This window comes from Lepisosteus platostomus, chromosome 1, assembly GCF_059453375.1.
Source record: "Lepisosteus platostomus isolate fLepPlt1 chromosome 1, fLepPlt1.hap1, whole genome shotgun sequence".
Taxonomy (NCBI): domain Eukaryota; kingdom Metazoa; phylum Chordata; class Actinopteri; order Semionotiformes; family Lepisosteidae; genus Lepisosteus; species Lepisosteus platostomus.
In genome coordinates, this window is record NC_142611.1 from 39,028,315 (window position 1) to 39,052,822 (window position 24,508).

The 24,508-nt window shown below is 35.8% G+C and overlaps 1 protein-coding gene across 2 annotated transcripts in view; it reads right to left on the bottom strand.

Annotated features, from left to right (window-relative positions):
- Positions 1–209: 209 nt before the first annotated feature.
- The window catches only part of prdm5 (PR domain containing 5), a 79,270-nt gene continuing 54,971 nt past the window's right edge, over positions 210–24,508 (bottom strand). For both annotated transcript variants that reach the window (XM_088628149.1, XM_088628156.1), the window contains 3 exons: positions 22,119–22,204; positions 3,075–3,179; positions 210–897 (listed from right to left, as the gene is read on the bottom strand). In XM_088628149.1, the coding sequence (XP_088484275.1) occupies positions 733–897; positions 3,075–3,179; positions 22,119–22,204 (356 nt within the window). In that variant the 3' untranslated portion in view covers positions 210–732. The remainder of the gene's footprint in view (positions 898–3,074; positions 3,180–22,118; positions 22,205–24,508) is intronic.

Sequence of the window (24,508 nt, forward strand, 5' to 3'; positions counted from 1 at the left end):
TGACCAACTGTTGATGACACCGCATCAAGAAAAGGCAATGCTAAACTCTCAAATATTTCTGATGTTTAGAAAGCATATTAAAATTAATCATTTTTTTAAAACCACTGATTATCCAAAAAGAGCGTAAAACCAACAATCGACAGCTCATACTGTACTGTATGTAGCTCTTCTCCCCAGTCAGAGAGGGAAATACAACACCGACTGAACTATTGAAGTGGCATATACTTACTTTTATTTTACCTTCTCCTGGGTACTTACAAAAAGAAAATTAAAATTAAAAAGTAATTAAATACTTAAATTAGAAAAGGTTAAATTACAGTATCTCTGCAGAGAAAATGACACGTAAGATTAAAAGCATTTTTAACATAACTATCAGGGAAATAACTAAACAGAAGAACTCCCTGCAACACAATAAGCCTAATTAACTGTAAAGCAGATTTTGTACCCAGGTCAATAACAGGATACAACATTAGCGTAAGCAAGTACAGTAACAGAATGAAATATTTGTATGAAATTAAAATAAAGTGTTTCCTAAAATTTTTTCAACATTCTACATTTCCTTTAATTACAAATACATTCAGAACACAAAAACGTCACACAATACAGATTTGGTTAAACAATGTTGGAATGTGAAAATAAGGTAATAGTTTAATACAGATATATTTGCCTTTTATTTATTGCTTTTTGTAGGGAGAATAATCACCTACATACTGTAGCAAATATTGTACATTTCTATCCATCTGTTTCTCCATGAACATTCTCCATATGCACCTTGAGGTAGTCGTTTCTTGTGAATTTCTTGTGACACAGCTGACATTCTGCCATGGGGCGGTTGGGGTTATGAGTGAGCTTGTGCCGAATCAGCATTTTCTTTAAACTGAAGGAGAGATCACAGACCTAGGACAAATACAGAAGCAAGTTATCAATAAATGAGAGACCTACTTTTTAAACCCTACTTTTTAAATTGACTGTGGAAGACCATGAAGACCATAAAATGTGAATAATAAGGGTAAATGTATCTGCTATCTACAGGAATAAAGGGGAAAAAAGTATTGCCACTTTGATTGACTATAAAAGCAATGGATGAATGAGCATTATATTATTTAACAATAGAGTGATTTACTGTTATGTGCTCACTTATGAAATAAACGTGGTAATCCCAAGCAGGCAAACATTCATGAAATACCTTTTTTTTTCTCATGAAGCAGTAACAAGCATATGTAATTCGAATCGGGGTAAAACTGCAAGGTGTCATCTTTTCTCCATTAAAATCTCTTTAAGCCACAAAGACTTCTAAGAACCATGTCAAGAAAGACCAAATGCAGTATATCATCTGTTTTAAAAATCTTAACAGAATAAAATGGTAATTTCTCAAATTCTCCATGGATATATTACATAAACTCATTTTTGCATTTAAGGAGTCATTTCAGTATGGAGACAGTTTGTAGACTATGAAAAAGCTTGTGTTCTGCATGTGTTCAGGATTAAGCTTCCTCAAATGATTTAGGGCTACAATAACAACCATGAGCATGGAAAAGATGCCTCCTGAGAGCCTAACAACTGTTCTACAGTTCTAATTAAAGTGAAAAAAGATAAATCACTATGAACATTGTTTTTACTGCAACTATTTAAATACAGTATGGCAAAAAGAATAATAAAATATGTAATTTTTTCTTTCTTTTTGATCTGAAATGAAGACCATAATGTAATTTAAGTCAATATCAAACAGAATGATTTTCCAATTAAACAAAAAAAAATGTTGCCAAACATCACTACAACATAGTGATGTATTGTAATGAAGCACTGTTAAATAATCCAGATACCATTTATGAAGTACACAATACAGAGAAATGTTTGTGAACTACCTAGGTTGATTTGTATTCTTGTATATTTTAGACCTACTTGTAAACGCAATTAGGCTTACGTCTTAATAAAAGATAAATTTAACCCTTAGATTCAGTCACCAATTGGCAACTCATTCAGCAACTACGACATTTCCTGTAACTGTTTAGCAGTTGGCTTTTAGGGATTTTGCCCATTCATTGTTACAGAATTGGTTCAAGTCAGAGACACTTCGGTGTTTTCTTGCATGAACAGCTCACTTCAGGTCGTCACAAAATATTGTAACGGGGTTTGGTTCTAAACTGTGATCTGGCCAAATCCAAAATGCAAAATTTCTTCCTTTGCAGCTTTTCTGTTGTACATGTAGATCATTGTCTGTACATTGTATTGTCTACATGACCCACGTTTGGCTCAGCTTCAGGTAAAGAATGGATGGTTTGATATTCCCCTTATGAATTTGCTAATACAATGTTGAATATGTGGTTCCTTTAATGATGGCAAGAAATCCAGGTCCTGAGGCAGAAAAGCAGCTCCAGACGACAGTGCTCCCACCACCATGTGTGATGGTCAGGGTGGGTTCTGTTCAAGAGTTCTATCAAATCTCTGGTTGACAGCTAGCTTGTCAGGTTTCCTTAACAATTACATTCAAATGTCAATTTAAAAATATAACTACAGTTAATAGTTTTGCTTAAAAGCTTGGCAGACAATTGCTCTGCTGTGATTACAGTATTTCAAAACAGCGCTATATCATAAAGGAAGTTAGGTACCATTTACTGAATGAACCACAAAAAGATCTCCTTCATACAGTCATTTATTATGGCATTTAATTTTCTGATGGCACCATATTTACCTGGAATGGAAATTCTAATGGTGTTTGTATGTAATTTTCAAACTTTTCCATCGCTAATGAATGTTTTGATTTTTTTTAGTTAAATCAAATCAAAAACAACTCAGTATTAGTTCTATTGTTAATATGGATAGTGTATAAGTGGCTAACAATAAATTATTATTGTATTATGAATTGTTATAATATGTTTTTATGTTTCATTCTCTAACATTTATGTTCTTGTGAGAGCTGCATCATCATCAATATCATGAAGTCAGTTCAGACAGCAGAGTACAGTTTCTTATTTCCACTTAAATAAGGTTCACTAGCTGATGTTACAGTATTAACAGTAAACAGTAAAGCAACAAACCAAAATATATTTTAAGCGAATTTAACGGAAACTCACATCGCACTGGAAAGGCTTCTCCCCAGTATGAGTTCTCATGTGCTCATCGAGGCCTCGTTTCTGGCTGAAGGCCTTGTTACACTCACTGCACTGGTATGGCTTTTCCTGAAAACATACAGAGAAACACACAGTGATCACGCCATTTGGAGATGTGGCATTCGACCCTACATGCAGAAAATTCCAAGGAAAAAATAATCAAATCAACAATAATAACAATCAAAATCAAATTGAACCAGACAGGGCAATCGCTGAAACATGCTAAGCTTTCAGATTTCCATGTCAACACCACTATCTGATTTACAATTCAGTTATAAGATCATTGTGCATTACTACATTTTAAACAATTTATTCAGTTTAGTGTAAGTTAGCATACTGCACACATTAAAAAGAATGGTTACGTTAAGAGAAACAGAAAACCTTCAAACAGAAAGTTTGATAGATGGAGAAAATTAAGGCTGGTTGAAGATTGGATTCTTTTATTTACAATTGCTCCTGCTAATTATCTTAGAGATTACATTCACTCCCCTAATCCATTGAGATGTTGGTTTTAACAAGCCTCACCAAAATATTTATTTTCTTTACAGAAACCTATGGTTTTATATGATAATCAGAACCAACACTGAAATACAATTAAAACAGAGAACAGGAGGAAAGTCTTTAAACAAAGCTTTGTGCTCCTCTGAAACAAGCAAATTAGTCAAATTGTTGAAGCCAATATCTTTACTTCTTAAAAATAAATGAGTCTCAGATTGATATTTTCTAAAATGAGCCATTTTGCCTGAAACATTCTTGCTACATAACAATTCTGAGCTTCCATTTAAATCTTTATTTATATTATCATTATTTCCATTTATATCAGTATCCATTGCCTTTAGAAACAATCATTGCAAAGAACTTATAATACATAACAAAGCACACAATTAATGAAAATTACAAAACCAAGAAAAAGCAGATACAAAAAATAAAATATGCATCTTGTGATGTACTTTTAAATTTGCCTAAAACCTTACATTTTCAGTATATTTTTTGAAAAGGTACAATGTGCTTTTTATATATTGCAAACTGATTTGAAATGTCCTATATAACATGTTTATTCTTCTTATATATTTTTAATTATAATAATTCTGAATATATACTCACATTTTATTTCACAAAAATATTATTAAGGTATTTTAACCCACTGAAGCTAAGCAGGTGTGAGCCTGGTCAGTACCTGGATGGGAGACCTCCTGGGAAAAACTAAGGTTGCTGCTGGAAGAGGTGTTAGTGGGGCCAGCAGGGGGCGCTCATCCTGTGGTCCATGTGGGTCCTAATGCCCCAGTATAGTGATGGGGACACTATACTGTAAACAGGCGCCGTCCTTCGGATGAGACGTAAAACCGAGGTCCTGACTCTCTGTGGTCATTAAAAATCCCAGGGCGCTTCTCGAAAAGAGTAGGGGTGTAACCCCGGTGTCCTGGCCAAATTTCCAATTGGCCCTTACCAATCATGGCCTCCTAATACTCCCCCTCTTTGAATTGGCTACATTACTCTGCTCTCCTCCCCACTGATAGCTGATGTGTGGTGAGCGTTCTGGCGCACTATGGCTGCCGTCGCATCATCCAGGTGGATGCTACACATTGGTGGTGGTGGAGGGGATCCCCATTACCTGTAAAGCGCTTTGAGTGGAGTGTCCAGAAAAGCGCTATATAAGTGTAAGCAATTATTATTATTATATTATTTTAATGGAAGTGTGCAAGCTATCACTATCCTGCTCGTCTTTATCAGAGGGACAACAGTAAATTAGAACAGAAAAATAGAAAATAAAAAACAGTATGACACTATGTAATTTTAAAAGTCAGATGAAGCAGAGTTATCAACAAACATCTGCAGTTAGTTAAACACATATGTTAACTTGATTGTTTTTCACATTGAAAGTGGAGCTTCTTGCAGGAAAGACTGCACTGTTATTACATTAAAACAAAAAGTAATAAAACCTGCATTTGTAAAAGTGGAGTTCTGTACATTAAAGATAGATTAAGATGCTATTTTTAATCACTATTGATTGTGTTTAAATTTAGTATGCTTTATTTATTTTGAATGTTGTCAACACAATCATGTTAACATCTGTTGCAGATGTACTGTACAGGCTTCATGGTTTTATGGTATAGCACAAAGGCCTTCACCATTGGTTCTGGAGTATCCCAATCCAATCCACTTCCAAATATTGCCAAAAAGTATATGAACTTGTTTTTATATATATTTTTTATATAAACCTGACGGTTAATTTAATTATTTTAATTCAATACAATTAAAGTACACAAAGAATTGATATCTATAATAAAAAACAATGTAACTGTGAGAAGCATTTCTTGTAACTTGACATTCCTTTCCAACATCTTTATTTTGTAATGACTGGGTTCTTTTTGTAAACTGGCTATTTTTGTTATACAGAATTTTTTTTCACTGTTAGAGAAATAAAGTAAGATTATAAACCTCATATGGTTTTAACTAAGGAAAAAACAACCTGCTACATTTTGTTGTTTTTAAACAAAGCAGATTTAATAGGATACATCTCTGCCTTCGAGATCTTTGAAGGGAGTCTGATCAAACAGTGCTGGAGTAAACAACTGTGGTGGGTTTCTAGGAATCTGCTTACAGTGAAGACACCTGGAAAAGGTTTTGACTGTAAATTATACTTTTTTTCTGAACAAAATTAAAGTAAAACACGAGTATAAGATAAGATTTCAAAAACAAACATGGCTGATTAAAATAAAATACGCCTGTTTAAAAGTACTCCTAAAAAGCAGAAGCAGCACAAGCCGATAAATGGAAAAACTGACACTATATGGGCTAATTTTTAATGATCATGCATGGACATATACAGTATAAGTAGCAGGAATATTTCTGTGCCCCCTTGTTTGTAATCAGATCCCTTCTTGTAGTCTTTTATAATGTGATCCCAAATAAGTTAAATTATCCAAATCAGTGAGCCTTCATTTAAATAAATACATTATCCCTTTCAATGTACTGGACACTGCAAAGAGGTTTGCAACACTGCAGACCTGTAATAAAATGCAGAGTTATTTCACTAAGAAGTAAAATAAAAATGACTTGTGTATTCAGCCAACAATTTATTGTCTCATGATAATAATACCTAAATATCTGACTTTGGGTTTGTGCTGGTATATGACAGAAAATCTTCCAAAGAAAACATTTGTTGAAAGAATTGCTGTTGTACATGAAAACAGGACAGAACTTTGATAGTCAATTTAAAAACTACACTATCTCTTCATGTGTCAAAGCTTTGTATTTCCTTGTGATTGCACTTATTCGGCAAATACGACATTTTCTTTCCTCAAAGAAAATAGCGCTTCGTCAGAAAGATAAGAACCTGGGAAACAAATTATCTTCGGTGGAATAATAGTGAACAGAGACAGGATATACAGGGTGGGAGAGAAAGAGCTGGCAATTTATACAAGAACTGTTAAAAACGTTAACCATATGAATAGGTCAAATCTTACAAGATAATGTGAATTTCTGAGAGTGTAGTAAGAGCCTTTGTTCTTTCAAGGACCAACAACTCTGCAATTATACTGTTACATCTCTCACTAAAGCTGCCAGAACATATTCCACAGTCCTTAATCTAAGACCCCTTTTATGTATGTTGTGTAGAATAATGTTTAGTTTTATAACTTATTATAAAACATTTAAAATACTTTCTTCCAACTTAACTACTTCTTCAGCTATGTTAATAACAAAAATTAAACAACCTGCATATATCATCTGTGACCATGAGAGTTTTGATGGTATTAAAGCAAACTTCTAACAAACTTTTCTAAGGAACATAAAATTCTATATGAAAGAAAGTCCAATTATCTCATGACCTTTAAGTGACCATCTGGAATATATCAGACACCATACTGTAATTCTGATGTGTTTCAAATATGTTTTGGCCATGTTTCCTGTGTAATGTTATTTTGTGCACTGTGTACAAAGCTTATGTTTTAAGGTTTCTGATTCAAGTCATTGGTATAGTTTTGAGAAATAAATGTTGCATTGGGTCTCAAACACCTCTGCAGTGTCTTGGTTTTTCAATGTTTATATTTCCAAAACAAATGATTCAGTTTAAGTATTTTCTGGGTTTACCCTGAAAGTGTTTTATAATAAATTTTTATTTTTTCCTTTTAGAATTGCCAAATATTTTTGTTATAAAACTTTTCATATTTGGAATCACCAGATATGTGCTTTTTTTACATCTCATCTCACAACTCTGAAATCCACATCCTCACAGAGGAAAGACTGAAGAAGAGTAGAAACACTTCTTCAACCCACCCACTTTCGAGACATCACAGGATCAATAGCACTGATCAAGGGAGAGGTGTATCCCTCATTTACAGGGCCATGAGCCTACAAGCACCTCATAGATCAGAGACAGCCCTAGCCAACTAAACCCACCCTTACCTCTGTGATAGCGCCTGAAACTTGTGCTTTCATTTTAATATGCCATAACGAGAACACTTTTCTGTAATTTACCAGTGCTGTCTGCACCTCTTCTGCATTTTGTCTTATAAGTGATGAAGTATGCATAAAACACATCCATCCACACTGAAGTATTTTAAGAAAAATATATTCAATGTTTTCCTTTATCTTCACCCTAAAACCCCATACAACACAGTCAGAGAGTATAATGAGTCTGAAAATAAAGTCAACAACTATTGACATCTCATGCATTTCAGAAGTTAAATACAGCAGTTGATGATTTACCTTGCACAATGTAAAGCAACAGTACTAACACAATAGGGGCTATGAAGAGCTGCAGAAGGGGTTTACTGGTCTAACACCTGGCAGTCAATCCACAAAGCCAGGGTAACTCTTTTTATCCACTGGCTTCTTCATTATTTAAAGAGGCTGGGTTTAAAGAGGTAACTGGGGAGCATGCGGCGTCAGAGAACCAATGAGAAGTCAAAGGAACAGCTAGGGGCAGAGAGGACAGGTGCTGAAGAAGCTGCAGATGAGAAGGCCCTTACTACCAAACATCCTCAGGATTACCAAACATCCTCAGAGTTACACCTCTAACCTTTTTGATAATGACAACAACTGGGATTGCATTTCTGCTATCTCGAAGAATGACTAAATAAGGTTTCACCTACTTTAAAGAAACCTTACAGAAACAACAGAGGAAGTTGAGCACAAGCTTGATGCCTTCTTCACAAAACCGTCATATTATATTAAACTACAGTGAAGATATACAGTATGCGATAGGAGGACTGAATATAATTACACTTAAATGTAAACATATTCATAGTAATATTAAAATATTCATAGTAATAAATCAATATAATAAATAATCAAGTTTGTTTCATTTGTTTTTATATATTAACGTGTATTAATACTTTATTTTTGTTTTCACATGCAAGGAAACTATCCTAGCAGCAAAGGGGTACAGTGGACGACATTGCTGCCACACGGCACTGGGGCCATAGGTTCAATTCTGAACCTTGGGTGCTATCTGCATGGATTCTGTATGTTCTCACGTGTGTTTCTTCATACTGGTAGGTTAATTAGCTTCTAGGAAAGTTGACACTTGTGTGTGAGTGTGTGTTTGTCTGTGTCTGTATGTGCCCTGCAATGGCCTGGAATCCCATCCATGATGGATGTGTCCATTGCTGGCGGGGATAGGCTCTGTTTCCCATGTGACCCTGAATTAAATAAAGCGGTTAGAAAATGGATGGATGGAAACCATCCTCACTGACATTATGTATTCATGACCCAGGTCTGTGTGAATTTCAGTTTGAATGATATTGTCAGAATCATTCTGTAGTGCTAAGGTAAATGCAATGCATTGTGAGAGTCCCGAAACTCTGAACTCAAAACTCAGCAACACAAAAGTGACAGCTTGTATGTTCACCCATTTTCAAGCAACCATGAATCATGGCTAAAGCTGCAGCTTAATGCTTTTAAAGAAGATTAAAGAATTTGCTGAAAGTACCAGAAATAACTCATTAGATAAGTATGAGATGTATTAGATGGGAGTATGAATATCTTGTGTGGGGAGATGGAGGCTGTCAAATTCAAAAGATATAAGTACAGCACAAAAAAATCAAGCACTGCGTATTGTGCATGAGTGAAATGCTGAGACACGGCTAAAATAGCATTAATCAATAATGGTTTATGTTATAATTATAGCAGTATTACATGATAAAAATGACTGTTGAAAAATATATTCTTTTTTCTCATAATGAAGATAAATTATAAATACTTTATAAATTTCATGGTGTTCTTTATTCAAAGTATTAAATATAATTATTTTTTAAAATCAGGTGATACTCAGACTTTAATCAAGACAGGAAGGGAATTTAATCAATTTAATCAAGACAGTACGGGAAGAGCAAACATCTTTAAATCTGCACTGGGAAAAGGACAAAGTAAATGTTGAAAAGTTGAAAAGCCTAGTTTCCAGCACTTACTGTATAAAACTGTTTCAATTTCTTTCTTTTTTTTGCATTTAGGTTGCTTCATCAGTACATTGATTAAAAGACAGCGTTGAAAGCCTTGGGTAACATTAAAGTATCATCTTTAATTTTTGCAGCATTGTAGTTGATGCATTTGTTTAATTTGATAACTTTTGGGTAAATCATGGTTTATATATGTAACCATATAAAACATGGCTTATATAAAATTATAACTTTAAAATCCTCCTGAGACCGGGAGCAATGTAGCTAACATCTGCAGGTCTCCAAGCATCAAGGGAGATAGAAAGTCAACATAATGTGTTGCACCATGAATGTGGATTACCAGGATATCTCTTGTTCTTCACACTGACAATCCACAGTGAAAGCACTACAGCTAAGGCGTGGAAAGGCGCGGAAGATTCAGGTTCTGCTGCTCACACAATATGTCACATTTTAGCAGCAAGCTGGGGCAATACATCATTAGAAACAGTACACCAGGTAAACATCACCCTGCTGGACATTCATTCACAGTTATATTTAAAACAGACAATTGTGTATTACTAGGTCCAAACTTTATTTATTGGGAAAACATTTAAAATATGAGCTAAATAGATTACTTTATCAGCCATATACAATTTCTTGCATTAGGAATTTGTCTTTTTTTGCATAACCCAGCTTGCTCTCCATGAGACACACAGACAGGGAGAGAAGCTTCGGGTCAGCCATTGTACAGCACTCCTGGAGCAGTTGGGGCTAAGGGCCTTGCTCAGGGACCCAACAGAGTAGAATTCCTCTGCTGGTCACAGGATTTGAACCAGCAACCTTCCAGCCACAGGTGCATATCCTTAGCCACAGTACCACCACTCTGCCCCACCATTTCTTGCTATTTATTCACCAAGAAATACCACCATTTCTTGTAGTATAAAATTTCAGGATGCAGTTTCTCCCAAACTGATCAATCAGATCAGAATTATGTTCAGGATTTAGTACATTTACAAAATACCTTGAAATAAAATGTACATCTTAACTGAGTTTGTTTATTTAGTCTATAACAGCAGAAATACCATTATTATCTACATTCTCCCAAGGTCTCCATCATTATATCCACTATCTGAAATCAACAGACTAATAAGAAACATTGCTCCTTTACAAATGCAACAAATGTGATGAACCCTGGCTCTTTGATAGTTCTTTGGAACTAATTTTCTAAATTACATATTAATGGTTAATGTTGAATTTTAAATGTATGTACAGCAAGCTGGGAACATTGAACTTTGCAGAAGCATGATTCAGCACATTTCAAAGATGAGTAAATATTTTAATGGTTTCTATGGAACTATTATGGTCTTAAAATGCTGAACTAAATACTATTTTACCTACTGTGACTGGAAAAACCATAATTTCCATGCATTGTAAATTTGAAAAACTGACAGAATTATAAAGCCTCCTGCTCCTTAATCTACTGTTAGTTGTTTGCACAATTAAGGTTTAAGAGCATGTAACACATAATGTTAAACATACTGTATAATGAACAAGAAAAGGCTCCAAAATGTTTTCTTTCTTTTCCAATTTTATGGCAGAAATGTAATATAAAGAATTAGATATTTTCAATAATCTGCATTTCAATACAGCAATGAAAACCAATGTTTTAAGTTTTATTACATCTGATAGTACTAAACACTATCCAATACTAAAAAAAAAACAAAGCACAGGAATAAATAATTACTGGTTATGGGTGCAAGGATAAGCTATATTATAAATAAATGGAACTTAACAAAACTTAACAAACAAACAATAGAATGTTAATTCTTACTAGATAAATCTTTGCAACCGAAAAGACACAACCTAAAGATAAGCAACTGGCAACATGATGGCTTGTCTTAAGTCTCATAGACAGTGTGTCCATCCTGTTTTGAAAGAAACCTTGAAGCAGATAGCCTCAACAGGACTGATACAGGGATGTGAGGCACACAGATGACTGTTAATTTAAGGAAACTGTGGGAGTACAGCAAATTCCAAGAACCACTTGTTTGGTCTAAGTACCTCCCCTGTGGACATGGCAAAATTCGGTTTATTGGTGGTGAGTAATTCAGATTCTTTGTCTTAAAAGAGCGCTTGTTAGTTTCCCAGCTGTGCCAACAGAGCTTCCAGGGCATGTGTCATCCAAATACGAACCCTGATCTTTAGCCACCTATGGCTAGAGTTCCCTGTTTTGTACGGTTAAAAAAGCCTAACACGAGGATGTATTAATTCCAGGGTCAAGAAGTCACCCTTTGTCTTTCCAAAGCAAGGAATCGAAAGGGTAACAAACCACTGACACAAATTCTGAACTGCAGCTTTTGTTTTAACAGTTAATATGTGGGGTCCTGCAGGAAGCAGTCGACTAATAAATGTCAGCCAAACACTGATTCTGCTTTCTGAGTAGACTCCACTGTCAACTTAGCAACCCTTAGTGTGGTGAGCAGTCTAACAAAACAGCTGGCAAGAGTTAAAGGGCATCAGGTTTCACAGGCAAATGTGTGAATATTTGAAAAACCTTTAAACTTAAGATTGCTACCAGGGTATGATATTACTTTAAATTGTGATACCCTGTTAATAAAGCAATATGCAGTGAGTCTGGCAACCAGCAGTTCCACCTGCACTCATTCTCTTTTCTTTGCTTCACTTGAACTTAAACGCCCATAAACCCACAGTATGTCTCCCAGATCTCAGTGATAAAATGGTATAACATGCTTAGATGTTACTGTAATATCGCCATTTTTAGACTACTTCCCTCTTCCAAATTACCCTGAAATTTATAACTTAGCTGCTGTGAAGACCTGTTAGACGTGTTAGTGTATAAAATGTAGCTTCCATGATTGCGATATAAAAAGAACACTTTACATTTTCCAAGTGAAATGTCTTAACTCTATAAATCTCTAAAATGTCTGAACATATTTAGCAATCAAAAACATAAGATCCTGTACAGTAAGAGGAATTATTTAAGTGCACTGATATACAGCACACAATACACATATTCAGTGAATTCTGTTTTTTCTTCTAGGAATACTCAATAACTTCAAAGAGACAATAATACCTATTTTGACAGGCTTATTGATCGTTCAGAGTAATGTTACTGGTAGATGTATTCTTGTCTTTAAGAAAATTATAAGGCTCCGGCAAAGTCTAAGCAGCACTTGTGCATAATTATAGTATTCAGTATCTGAATCAGAAAATTACATATTAAAGACTGATTCTGACTATTAGCTAAAAATAAAATCATTTATAATAGTGTAGAAATTTCTAGAGGAAAGGACAGAACACAGGTGTTTCAATGTTTGCTACTCAATGTGTTTGGACTTTTTCTCGAACCAGGGATGTGAATACATTTCAAAATAGAAGATTAACAGTTAGCTCATTTTGGGCAGTGTGTCTATTGTCTTCTTTATCAAGAATTAATTCCATTACTGAAAAAATTCCATTAGCTGGGTTTCACAGAGGAAATAATTTGTGAATGGAACTACATACATATCTTATTCTTAGAAGTCTTATATCCAAAATAAAGTAGTGCTGTTTTCCAAACTCAGAACACTGAAAAGCTAATTAATTCCTATACCCTTAGACAGTTGAAGGAGTGCCCACTCCAATTAACTGGAAAGTTTCTTCAGACTCCTTAAAGATTTAGTTTAAATGTGGAGGGGACCATGAAACATGGTACATTTTAAAATCTGATACACATACTGTAGTTTTTTTAACATTTTCATAATGCTGACTTATTATTAAATATCCATATTTCACTTTACCCTACACTGCAGCTTCAGTTCAAGTTTTCACTTTGCTCTGTGCTGCAGCTTCAGTTCACATCTTCACTTTGCCCTGCACTGTAGCCTCAGTACCTTTACTTCCTCCTGCATTATACCTCCAGTTCATGTTACAAGTCTGCACGCCAGCTCCTGGCCTACGCCCTGAAAATCTGGACTCTTTTTCCGCTGGCCTTCTCTTCACCATCAGTTCTGACCCGCTTCAGGAGGCAGCCTTCGTCGTCCAGGACCCCAGAACTCTCCCCAGACTTCCTGCCACCCTTCTGGATTCACTCTGTGGCAGACTTTTTTTTCTCCAGACCTTTGGGATTCTTTTTCTTTTCTCTCACCTTCTGTTTCTTGGGCTGTCTGAGGTACTTTTTCCTTTTTGTGTATTTTCCCTTTCCCTAGCCACCTTCCAGTGCCCCAGCAGAGATTTCTCAATTTTTCTTCCTAGGGAGCCTGGCGTCCTGTTTCCACTCCAATGCTTGGTGAGCATCACTCCTTTAGTCTGAGCCCCCTGTGGATTCATTTGTTCTTGGACACCGTCTGGGACTGTTGCCTGCACCTGTGCTGATCCAGGGCTCCAGGAAATGAGAGGGAACAAAAGACGGGTTTCTTTATCACCCATTTTCATGATCCAAATGGTGCCTTAGCCATTTGCACCTGGGTGCTTCCATTGGAGTAAGGAACTTGGGAGACCGGGCTGACAGTGCATGCCTGGCTTGGTCTCAGAAGACACCCCCCATTAGGGTACGTGCCTTGAATTACAGGCTACTGGGCCCTCCAACAGGATAACTGTGTTTGGGGGTTTCCTCCCTCACCGCTATTCGGTGAGACCCCTCCTCTAAGAGAAGTCTTTGGGAAAAAGAATAGCTGTGATCCCTCATGGCTCTTTCTCAGTTCAGCAAATCGGCCATCTAGCTCATCACCCAGCATCTCTGGCTGCTCAAGAGGGCTGCCCCCCTGAGAGCCATGTGCTCCCCTTGTTTTGAAGAGCTTGTGAGTCAGTTCCGTCCGTAAGCCGAGGCTCCTTGATTCCGATCGAAGAGCTGTGTTGAGCAGTTTGTACTGGGGTGGTGCTGTGCCATGCCAGTCTTTCCCTTTTCCCACCAGGGACGTCGTGAGCCTGTCTCTTCTAAGACTGTCGCGCATCACCTGTTCTTTTCCTTGCTCTGCCAACCAGTTCTTTATTATTATAATAATTATTATGTCAGTCTACCTGTTCTCCCGCACCCCACACCATGAATAGGGTTGTCCACTAAACTCATGCGGTTCCCTTTTTTTGAAGCTCTGCATTATGTTCCGCACTAGAGCCAAGGCTCCTTGATTCTGATCGACAGGTTGAGGTGGGCAATGCCTCTGAGAGCTGGCGTTTTGCCATGCTAGCCTTTTTTTTTCATTACTGACTGGCCTAGGCTATTTAAATAATGCTGCCCAATAGTCTATTATTCTATTACTCCTCCTTCCACCCCACTGTCCCTCCATTCTGGAGTACTCGAGCCTCAACTAGTCAGGTCTCTTCAAGCTTTCTACCACTGTCCGGTCTCTTGAGCACTTGAGTTCTAACAAATCAACAGCCGCGTTTTAACACATATTAATTAACTGGATACAAGTTGTGAACTGATTTATGTCAAGACTGGTGAAAACAGAAGAATAACATAGAAAAGAACCAATATGCCTAGTTTTAGGGGAAAAAATTACAATGCCTTCATGCCATTAATGTATTGGAGCAATGCTGCAGCACAATCACTATCAGTTGAGACAACACCTCTTTGATGATGTAGACCACCCATATGGACATCATCAAGTATAGAACAGGTATGCAGAATGGCAGTGGTGTGCAGTCACCACCTTCTAACCCCTCTGAAAAGAGGTTGCAAAACATGAAGAAGAAAAAAACCTTCAAGTCATATTCAATAACTAATATAAGAATTACAGATACTAATGTGCTATATAGCCATTAAAACAACCATTCATTAAATCAATGTCACTTGTGTGCATGTCAAAATGTTTTACGTGCTGTCGGTGGGTGAGCATCAACTCAATGTGTTGTTTCTGAACAGCACCGACAGAGAGAAGCTAGCTAGCTGTGGCTCTGCAGATCTTCTCTGGTTTTCCAAAAAGGATAAGCAATGAAACTGTAGTAAGCAAATGATAGTAAAATTGCCCAGTCATTAGAAAATCTATTATTAAAGGGGTAGCTCTAAAGGGCATCTGCGCCTGCTCCATGACTTGAAGAAGGTGTTTACGTAAAAATCAGGCTCAAGCTTGTACTATGACCTACACATTTACTGTACGTCCATCCTGCCAGTTTTCCCTGTCCTTCAATAGTGAAAATGGCGATTGGTGGTATAGATACGAATAATATTGTGGTGAGTTTGATTGCAAAGCCTTTTTCAAGGCTACCATTCAATGATAAATTAAGTCTTGTTTAGCTGGGTCCACCAACAACAGCCCTTACTATTAGCTAGGGAAATCCTCTGTATGGTATTTCAGCAAGACAAACTACTGTAGAAGTACCCACAGTAGTTTGCAGTTTATGGTAGGTTATGGTTTATTATCAAATGTTGCCTAGTATCACAAAATAGAATGTTTCTAAGGATGATCTTTTGTTTAGCAATGTACTGCAGGCTTTTTCATTGTCATTGTTAGTTGGCACTAGGATGTATGATCAATAAATGCGAGTGCTTCAATTCGGGGCAAAGATATTGTTTCAAATATATTTTAAGTTGAGGTTGCTATCAGCTGGTGAAAAAAATGTTTGCTGTCTGACTGCTGTTGACTCTTGTCTTGTGGCATTGTTTTGTTCTGAATTGTTGTGGTTTCTGTTTTGCGATGTGAGTAAATGGTCTAACGATGTGTGTGGGCACATGTGCGCACTTGTTGTGCATGAACGGTGAGTCGGCAGCTTGTTGGAGGAGGATGGGGGGGGGGAAGGGGTTCAAGCCTGTAGCAGAAGGGGTTCACTCAGAGTGCACTGCACACCACTGTAGAATGGTACACTAATTCATGAGTGCAACAGACCAAATGTCTATAATGATTAATGGCAACCTGTCTGAAGGGCGCTACATTGATTAAGTCTTAGAACCTCACTTCTTGCTCTTCCAAAGGCTCCTGATGTAACAAAAGTCCTGCAGAACAGCACCCATCCTCATGCTGATCCTATAACAACAGCTTTCTGGTGAGATGTGTTAACTGTGAATGTTACAGTTATGTCATGTATGTCATGAACTGTCTATTCCTTTTACCTGAGCTGACATGACACATGCGTCGAGGGCTCAGATACCAGTGAACAGGTTCGTGCTTATACTGGCTCTACATGAGGAATGGGGTAGACTCCTGCATAACAGCTTATATTGTTTGTAAAGATGACCACACACACTAGCCTGTGACCTTCACAGTAGATCCTTGTTTATCAACCCTTATGATGACAATTGTAAATCTGTATTTTGAATTTACATTTGCCATATGTCTATTCAATACTATGCCTTTGTGAATTTTAGAAGTGATTCATTTTTGTTTGCCTAAAAAACATTTTTTCATTATATAATGGAGAGTGGGTATGTACCATATCCACATAATTTACTAAACAAGTAGAAGATGTTCTGTCGACAGTCTTCAATAACACACCAGGTCAGGAAGACATGCCAGTGATCAATAAGTGTAGTAAATTAATTAACAGTAAATTGATATAAAAAACACATATTCCCTCAAAGACATTGACAAAGTCAATCCATTACCCTTCTTCAGAATCAGCGATGAAAGACCACAGGACAAAAGTGAAAATTATGAGGAAAAACAATTAAACGTGAGACCAGGAGACACTTTTTACTCAAAGGATGAAATGGTTGGATGAGATTCTCAAATCACTTAGCAGTCAGCAACCAAATTAGTTAGGTGGGCCAAATGGCCTTGTCTTCTTTGTAACATTTCTTATATTCATTTGCACATCACTTAGAGCATAAAATATATTGGCAGGATTGATTGATTTTTCTACTGCAGTTAATAAATAGTTTAAAAATATATTTGAACTAAAATTAATCAAAATGGTGTCCGGTGTATTTCTGTCAGCAGACTATAGCTTGCCTGTGGTTATATATTGTTACAGCTAGGGGGTGTGGACCATAAAATGTTTTTATAAAGTTTGCAGTTCCAATTTTGAAAGCTTACATTTCACTATTCAGAAAAACTAAAAACAATGGGTTTTGTTTGAGATGTCTGCTTAGCTGCAGGTGAGTTTACTGGCAAGTAAACAAAGATTATGGAAGTGGATTTTTGGTGATTAATTCTGGTTAATTAACTTCTAGGTAAACCATTAGAGCTTTCAAGAGAACACAGCACAAAAGACAGTACAGGGGAAATTATTTAAAAGAGATGGAGAAAACAGAGACAACACAAAGAAAAGAAGGAATACTAACTTCCTCTGTGCTTGTGCCATAAGAAATGACCTTCTTCTGATCAGTCTTGTAACCCAGATTCTGGCCAAGTCATTTGAATCTTGTTATAGAGGGCTAGCTGTTATTTTGTTAAGTTTAGGAAATCATTTTCCTAAATTTATTTCCTATATTGTGGAATTCTCAGGCTAAAAACATTCTCTCCTAATTTGGTGGTGCATTTTGTAAGAAGATTTAGTTTTGGGTCACATTTTTTTATTAATGACAAGGGTATTTCTTGTTAGCCTGTCAAGTTGTAGCATACATGTTTATGGATTAAAGGCATTTCTGTAGGCAAAGGTCACTGAAACACATTTTTCCACTTAAATGTTTTAATTTTATGTGTTGTGTTGCTTAATCTTGTGTTGTTTTATTGTTAATTAATATTTGTCTGCTTCAGTTTTGACTCAATTATTATTACTTTCACTGATACTGTGCCAAAGAATATAGAATTTATGTGCCCGAAATTATTACCTACCACTCAGTTACATTTTTGACACAAGTAACATTTTAATTAACTGCTTTTCTCCTATTTTGATTCAATGGGGTTAATTCCTTCAGTTTAATACACTGTATGATGTTATATGGGATTAAGTTCAAATTCTGCTTCTACCTGTTGGTTTGTCTGTGTGATTGGAAGCTACATACATCAATGTGAGAGTTGGATGCTGGTACTCCGATATTTAGGTTTCAACGTCTCTGTGAACTAAGCGTTCAGAGTCTCCTTAACCAGACAGACACCATATGTCATCAATAACATTCATCATTTAAAGGTATAAGTGCTGTATTGGTTATGCTAATGGTTACTTTGTTAACAAAAGCTTACAAATACCTTTTCAATACACTTAAACAATATCAAATGCCAGTTTGCATATCTTCAACATTTGTGTAGTTTGCTAAACATACAATGGATATAAAAAGTCTACACAACCTTACTGAAATTGCAGATTTTTGTGATGTAAAGCCAGAAATCAAGCTATATCATGTCAGACATTTTTCCATCTTTAATGTGACCTTGCAACCAACAAAATTCAAGAGAAAAACAAATAGATAATTATTAGGAAAAATAATTTAGATTAAAAAACCTACAACACCCTGGTTGCATAAGTGTTCACACCCTTTTATAATGGGGGCTGTAGCTGTGTTCAGAGTTAACCAATCACATTCAAAATCATGTCCAAAGGTAAGTAGCATACACCTGCCATCAATGAAAGTGATTCTGATTTACCCCAAATAAAAATCAGCTATTCCTGTAGGATTTCCTTGAAACTTTCATGGTTTGATCCTACTGGGATAGCCATGGTCCGCAAGAAGCTGGCAAAATATCTATGGGTTCTCATTGTTGAAAGGTACTGATGAGGAGAGGGGTATAAAAGAATATCAATGGCATTGGATGTACCATGGAGCACCGTGAAGACATCAGTAAGTGTAGAAAATGTGGCACCACAGGGACATTGACAAGATCAGGACAACCCTCCAAAGTTGATGACAGGACAAGGAGAAAACTTATCAGGGAGACTACCAAAAGGCCTACAGCAACATTAAAGGAGCTGCAGGAATTTCTGGCAGGTATTGGTCACTCCTTGCATGTGACAACAATCTCCCGTGTTCTGCACACGTCTGGGCTATGGGGTAGGGTGGCAAGGCGGAAGCCATTTCTCACAAAAAAGAACATCCAAACCCATCTAAATGTTGCATAAAAATACATTCAATCACCCTAAAACATGTGGGACAATGTCTTATGGTCTGATGAGATAAAGGGTGAACTTTTTGGCCTTAATTCTAAAAGATATGTTTGGTGTAAAGACAACACAGCTCATCATCCAAAGAACATCATACCTTCTGTGAAGCATGGTGGTGGAAGGATCATGCTTTGGGGCTGCTTTTCTTCAGCTGGGACAGGGGCTCTATTCCAGATAGATGGGATAATGACTATCTCCAAATATCAAGATATTTTGGCATAAAACCTGCTGGCCTCTGTCAGAAAGCTGAAAATGAAGAGGAATTTGATAACGACCCAAAGCACACATCCAAGTCAACCAAGGAATGGCTTCAGAAAAGGAAGATCAAAATCTTGGAATGGTCCAGTCAGAGCCCAGACCTCAATCCCATAGAAAACCTGTGGAATAACTTAAAGAGGGCTCTGCACAGGAGATCCCCTGGCAATTGAAGGAGCTTGAACTTTTTTGCAAGGAAGAGTGGAATATAATTGCAAAGTCCAGGTGTGCAGAGTTGATAGAGACTTATTCACAAAGACTTACTTCTGTAATAAATGCAAAAGGTCCTTCCACAAAGTATTAGTTGGGGTGGGGGTGTGCATACTTATGGAACCAGGGTGTTGTAGGGTTTTTAATTTCAATTATTTTAAATTATACAAACTAAGCAGTTTGCTTTCAAATTATTTCCTATAGACCATATAAATACTTTCATTGGTTCTCTTACAAGACTACAACAAAAATTGCTAGTGCTTCCTTTAGTTTAATGAAATCATTTATTCCCTTCGTTAATGTGCAGACAAGAATCAGTTTGCTTCAGTTACAGATTAATATAAGTATTATTATATGATTATGATTTAGGTATGGTATGATTTAGGTATTTTCAGCAAAGGTTTTTGTATTGTATATTGTCTGTACATTAAAAAAAAACTCAGGAAAAGGCATTAAATTTCGTGACTTCCAGTGTGCCCATAAATACAGTTTAAATGTAATATTCTTGGCTTTCGTGTCGGTACATTATGTCTAAATTATAGGTGTGACAAGTATGATTTGAAAGGAAAAGAAAAATTTTCATTCTAATCCTAGCTACAGTATATGTTTACTTCATGTCTTCCTCATTACATTACATTACATGCAAAATGAGCAGGAGGAATACCTTTTATTTTCCTCCAATCTCTTTTCTAAAATTAGAAGTGGAAAATGGCAAAATTACATAACAAATGCTGTAACATAAAATATGACTGTTCAATTATACCATTTGCACTGATTTGCACTATGCATCTAGATAATGTACAACATTACACATTGGATTAAAAGTAACATACTGTACTTCAAGCAAGCTGTTACTTCCAAAAAATTATCCAAAAGGCTGTGCAAATGCAATATATACATTACATGGTAGATACATCTTAGAAGATGCAGGTAATCACAGTACAGCATTCTTGTGGATGTATTATTAGTGTGGGTTAACAACAAATCAAATGTGTGTTCTGTTTAATCTGTTTACCCAGTAACTTCTGTCTTTTCTAAATATAAACATAAAAAAGTGGAAAAATTGAGCAGAGTAAAGGGGGCTTTTGTTAGAAAAAAAAACTATTTTTCCCTCTATTTTCTGTTTGCCATGGCGGCAGCCAAAGCTGAGTAACCAACTCATTGATAGATATGGGATATTAAGAGGCACACATTGGTGGAGAACTGAAGGTGTTAGGAGCAATGGGATATGAATAGTGAACCAGCAGAATGAAAGACTCACCAGCAAGCAGACAGCTAATGAAAGAATGTAAGCTAAAGGCAGCTAATGATCTGGGCCCAGGGACCGTGAAAGAGACCCAGAGTGACACTTATGCTTGCAATGCTGAAAATCAGGGATGTTTTATTTTTCATTTCCCCACTGTTTATTTTAGGGTTACCTGTTTATTTTCTTCTAAAGTAAGACCATCTCTCAGTTGAGACAGTAGGAGCTTCAGTTATCACTCTCACTCTTTATTCACCGCTCTGATAAGGCACAATGTTCTCAGAATAGTGAAGGGAATGGAAGGAATTCTTCACCAGAAAAACTAAAAATAGTACATCATTATAATGTATACTGCCACCCTCTGCCTTTACACTAATGAAGATTACAATATGATTGATGAAATCATGGCTTCCTCTGACTCTGACACTGGATTTTTTTTTTATCACCAAGCATGTTCTGTATTTTATTCGCTGGAAAGAACAACATTCTAGATTTTTTTGTATTTCTATAAACATTTCTGTAACTAACCAGCTTTTCAAATACCATTGTTTTGAAATGAGAAATTTCAATGAGGGTATGTTACGGTATGGAATACAAGTCATCCCATATAGTACTTGGAACACAACAGAGCTCCAGGCATGGAAATTCCTGAGCTGTTTTCTAAAGCCAAACAAGGTAACTCTAAATTCAAGACCAACAAACGTAATCTGTTTTCAGGATATTATACATAATATAGATAGCATTTAAGGTAAACATACTTAGCATGCTGTGACAAGAAATATACATTTTGTGTGGCAATACAGCCATGTCTTTACAAATGTGGAGTAAAGTTAAACCTAGTGTTTAACATTGTTAACATAAAATAAATCACATTGAACACACCAGAATCATCTAATACAGCTTGCTGGAAAAGAACTGGTATAAATGAAAGAAGGTGATGCTTACCCTTGTGTGTGTCCGAATGTGCATCTTTAAGCCGTCATTCTTGCTGAAAGCTTTGTCACAGTAGGGGCACTGGTAGGGGCGCTCACCTGCACACAAGATAAGCATCAGAGGACGGCAAAAGAGCTCACAGAAAAAAAAAACCTGCTGTCTTGGCATATCAAGGTATCTCACTAAGGCTGCCTTAAAAGGCTAGAAAAATTCTGGTCTAGTGTTAATCTTTAGTTCAAACAGCAAGATCACAGCTTTCAGAAATTATAAGCATGAAGAAAAAGTTTATGCTTTGGTCACATGCAGAGCTGGATCAAAGTTCTACATTTTCACTGTTTGAAGTCTTACCTGCTAAGATATGGTTCCATACAAGTCTGAGCTGTAAATAAACAAGACTGGCTACAAATGACTGAAATGTTCCTTGAATTTGCTATGATGAATCTTTATCTGACAGCCAACTTTACCTCAGACTCAGACTATCTGATGGACTTTGCCTGACAGCTGAGACGATGTTCAAAGATAGCATACACTTATTAAAAATATATATTTTTTCCCATTGATTATATTAAAAGATTGATTTGCAAACAGGATTAATTTTCTGAAACTACCGAAAATAAATTGTATGAAAATGTTTTAATTGTATCAGAAATCTATACATTTATATTTATAAATATCTTTATATTACTGGGAACGGACAGATGTTAGGTTCTCCATAAAGATCTGAGATAATCATACAGTGGACACAAAGGTGGTACAACTGGTACCATCCTTTACAACTGTAAACATATACAGTACACGGTTCTGGGATTTGATGGTCAACATTAGTTAGATGTAATGTTATACACTATTTAGAATATTTATAAAATATGTCATGTACTTTAACGGAAATTTACTTTTTCGACCATATTTCGATTACTTATTGAATCTTAAACATTTTATCAGTATGTTCCCAACATATACAGTATATATATATAATTAAATATATATAGTTCATTACTTAGTCCACAGTTTCAACATATTACATATTGTTACATAGACTTGGAAAAATATTGCATTCTGAGGTTAATCTGCTACAGTACATTTATGTAATATATGATAACAACAAAATATAAGATGAAAGTAATGGCATTTCTTAATTTCATGTAGGTAGTGACATCCCCTTCACACTTATTATATTACTAACAAACTATTTTTAAGATCTATTTTGTTTACGTTTATTGCAAAGAACATTAAAAAAAGTCTTACAATTATTAAAATTTCTAGCAACATTTTCCTATTGTAGATCGTTATACAATTAAAAAACTCCAAGTGTCTGATGCAAGTGCTTCTGATTTTACCTTGTACAGTATGTACTTTGTATTACTTCTCCTGTCTTGTTGAATTCCAGGAAGGAAGGTTACTGCAGATTAAGCATTGATTTTTTTCCCCAAATTGTAAGTTGCTTTGCAACGAAATTCTAGAAGCACTTCCTTGAGGCCTGTGCCTGGAGAGGTTGATTGCATTTAAGCTACTGCTGTCACGTCTTGAATCGTTTGAAGTACAATGCAAGACATCAAAAGAAAAACATGCAGTTTGGAAGACTGTATCTACCAGATCAACAGTAGGGGGAAATGACAAGTTGTCACAGAATCCTTTAAAACTATAAATGTAGACTTCTTATTTTATTTTTTTGCTGATTCTAAAACTATAAACATGGACTTCTTATATTATTTTTGCTGATTCTAAATGAATAATTATTCAGTCAACCCCTCAAGTCTACAGGTAAGATTCACCAAAAACACAACTGAAGAAAATGTCTATATATTCTGAAAAAGTACCTACTGTACTGTATGTGTTATGTTATTTGAAGAAAGATTCATGGGAATGTACATAGTTTTGGGTATAAGGTAAATGCAACATATCCTCATTTGATTTCGAAAAGCACCTAAAGAAAGCTCAAAACCTTACTATATTTAGTTTTTGCTTTGCATATACATTAGTTAAAGAATTTAAACTGTAATGTTTATTTACACATCTGACTTCAGCAATGGGAAACGTCATGTACCAAAATGAAGCAATTCAAAAATCCTACTAAATGATTTAATGATTTAAACACATCATTGTTTAAATTGAAAATGCTAATATTTTTTACCTAATTATTTCAATTTTAATAAAATAGTGATACAAAACTACTAAATTACAAACAGGCTCCAAATGTTACTAGAATATGTGTTGCTAAGTGATCCGGACCAGGACAAACTTCTTTATCTACTGCAATTTAAGAACACTGTAATGTAAAAGGTTCCTGTAAGTCTTTTCTCTTCTGCATTTTGTGGATATTTAATTTTTTTCAAAATTATTTCTGTTTAACACAATTATTTTTATACACACTTGATTACCCTATAATCTTGATCTTCATGGTA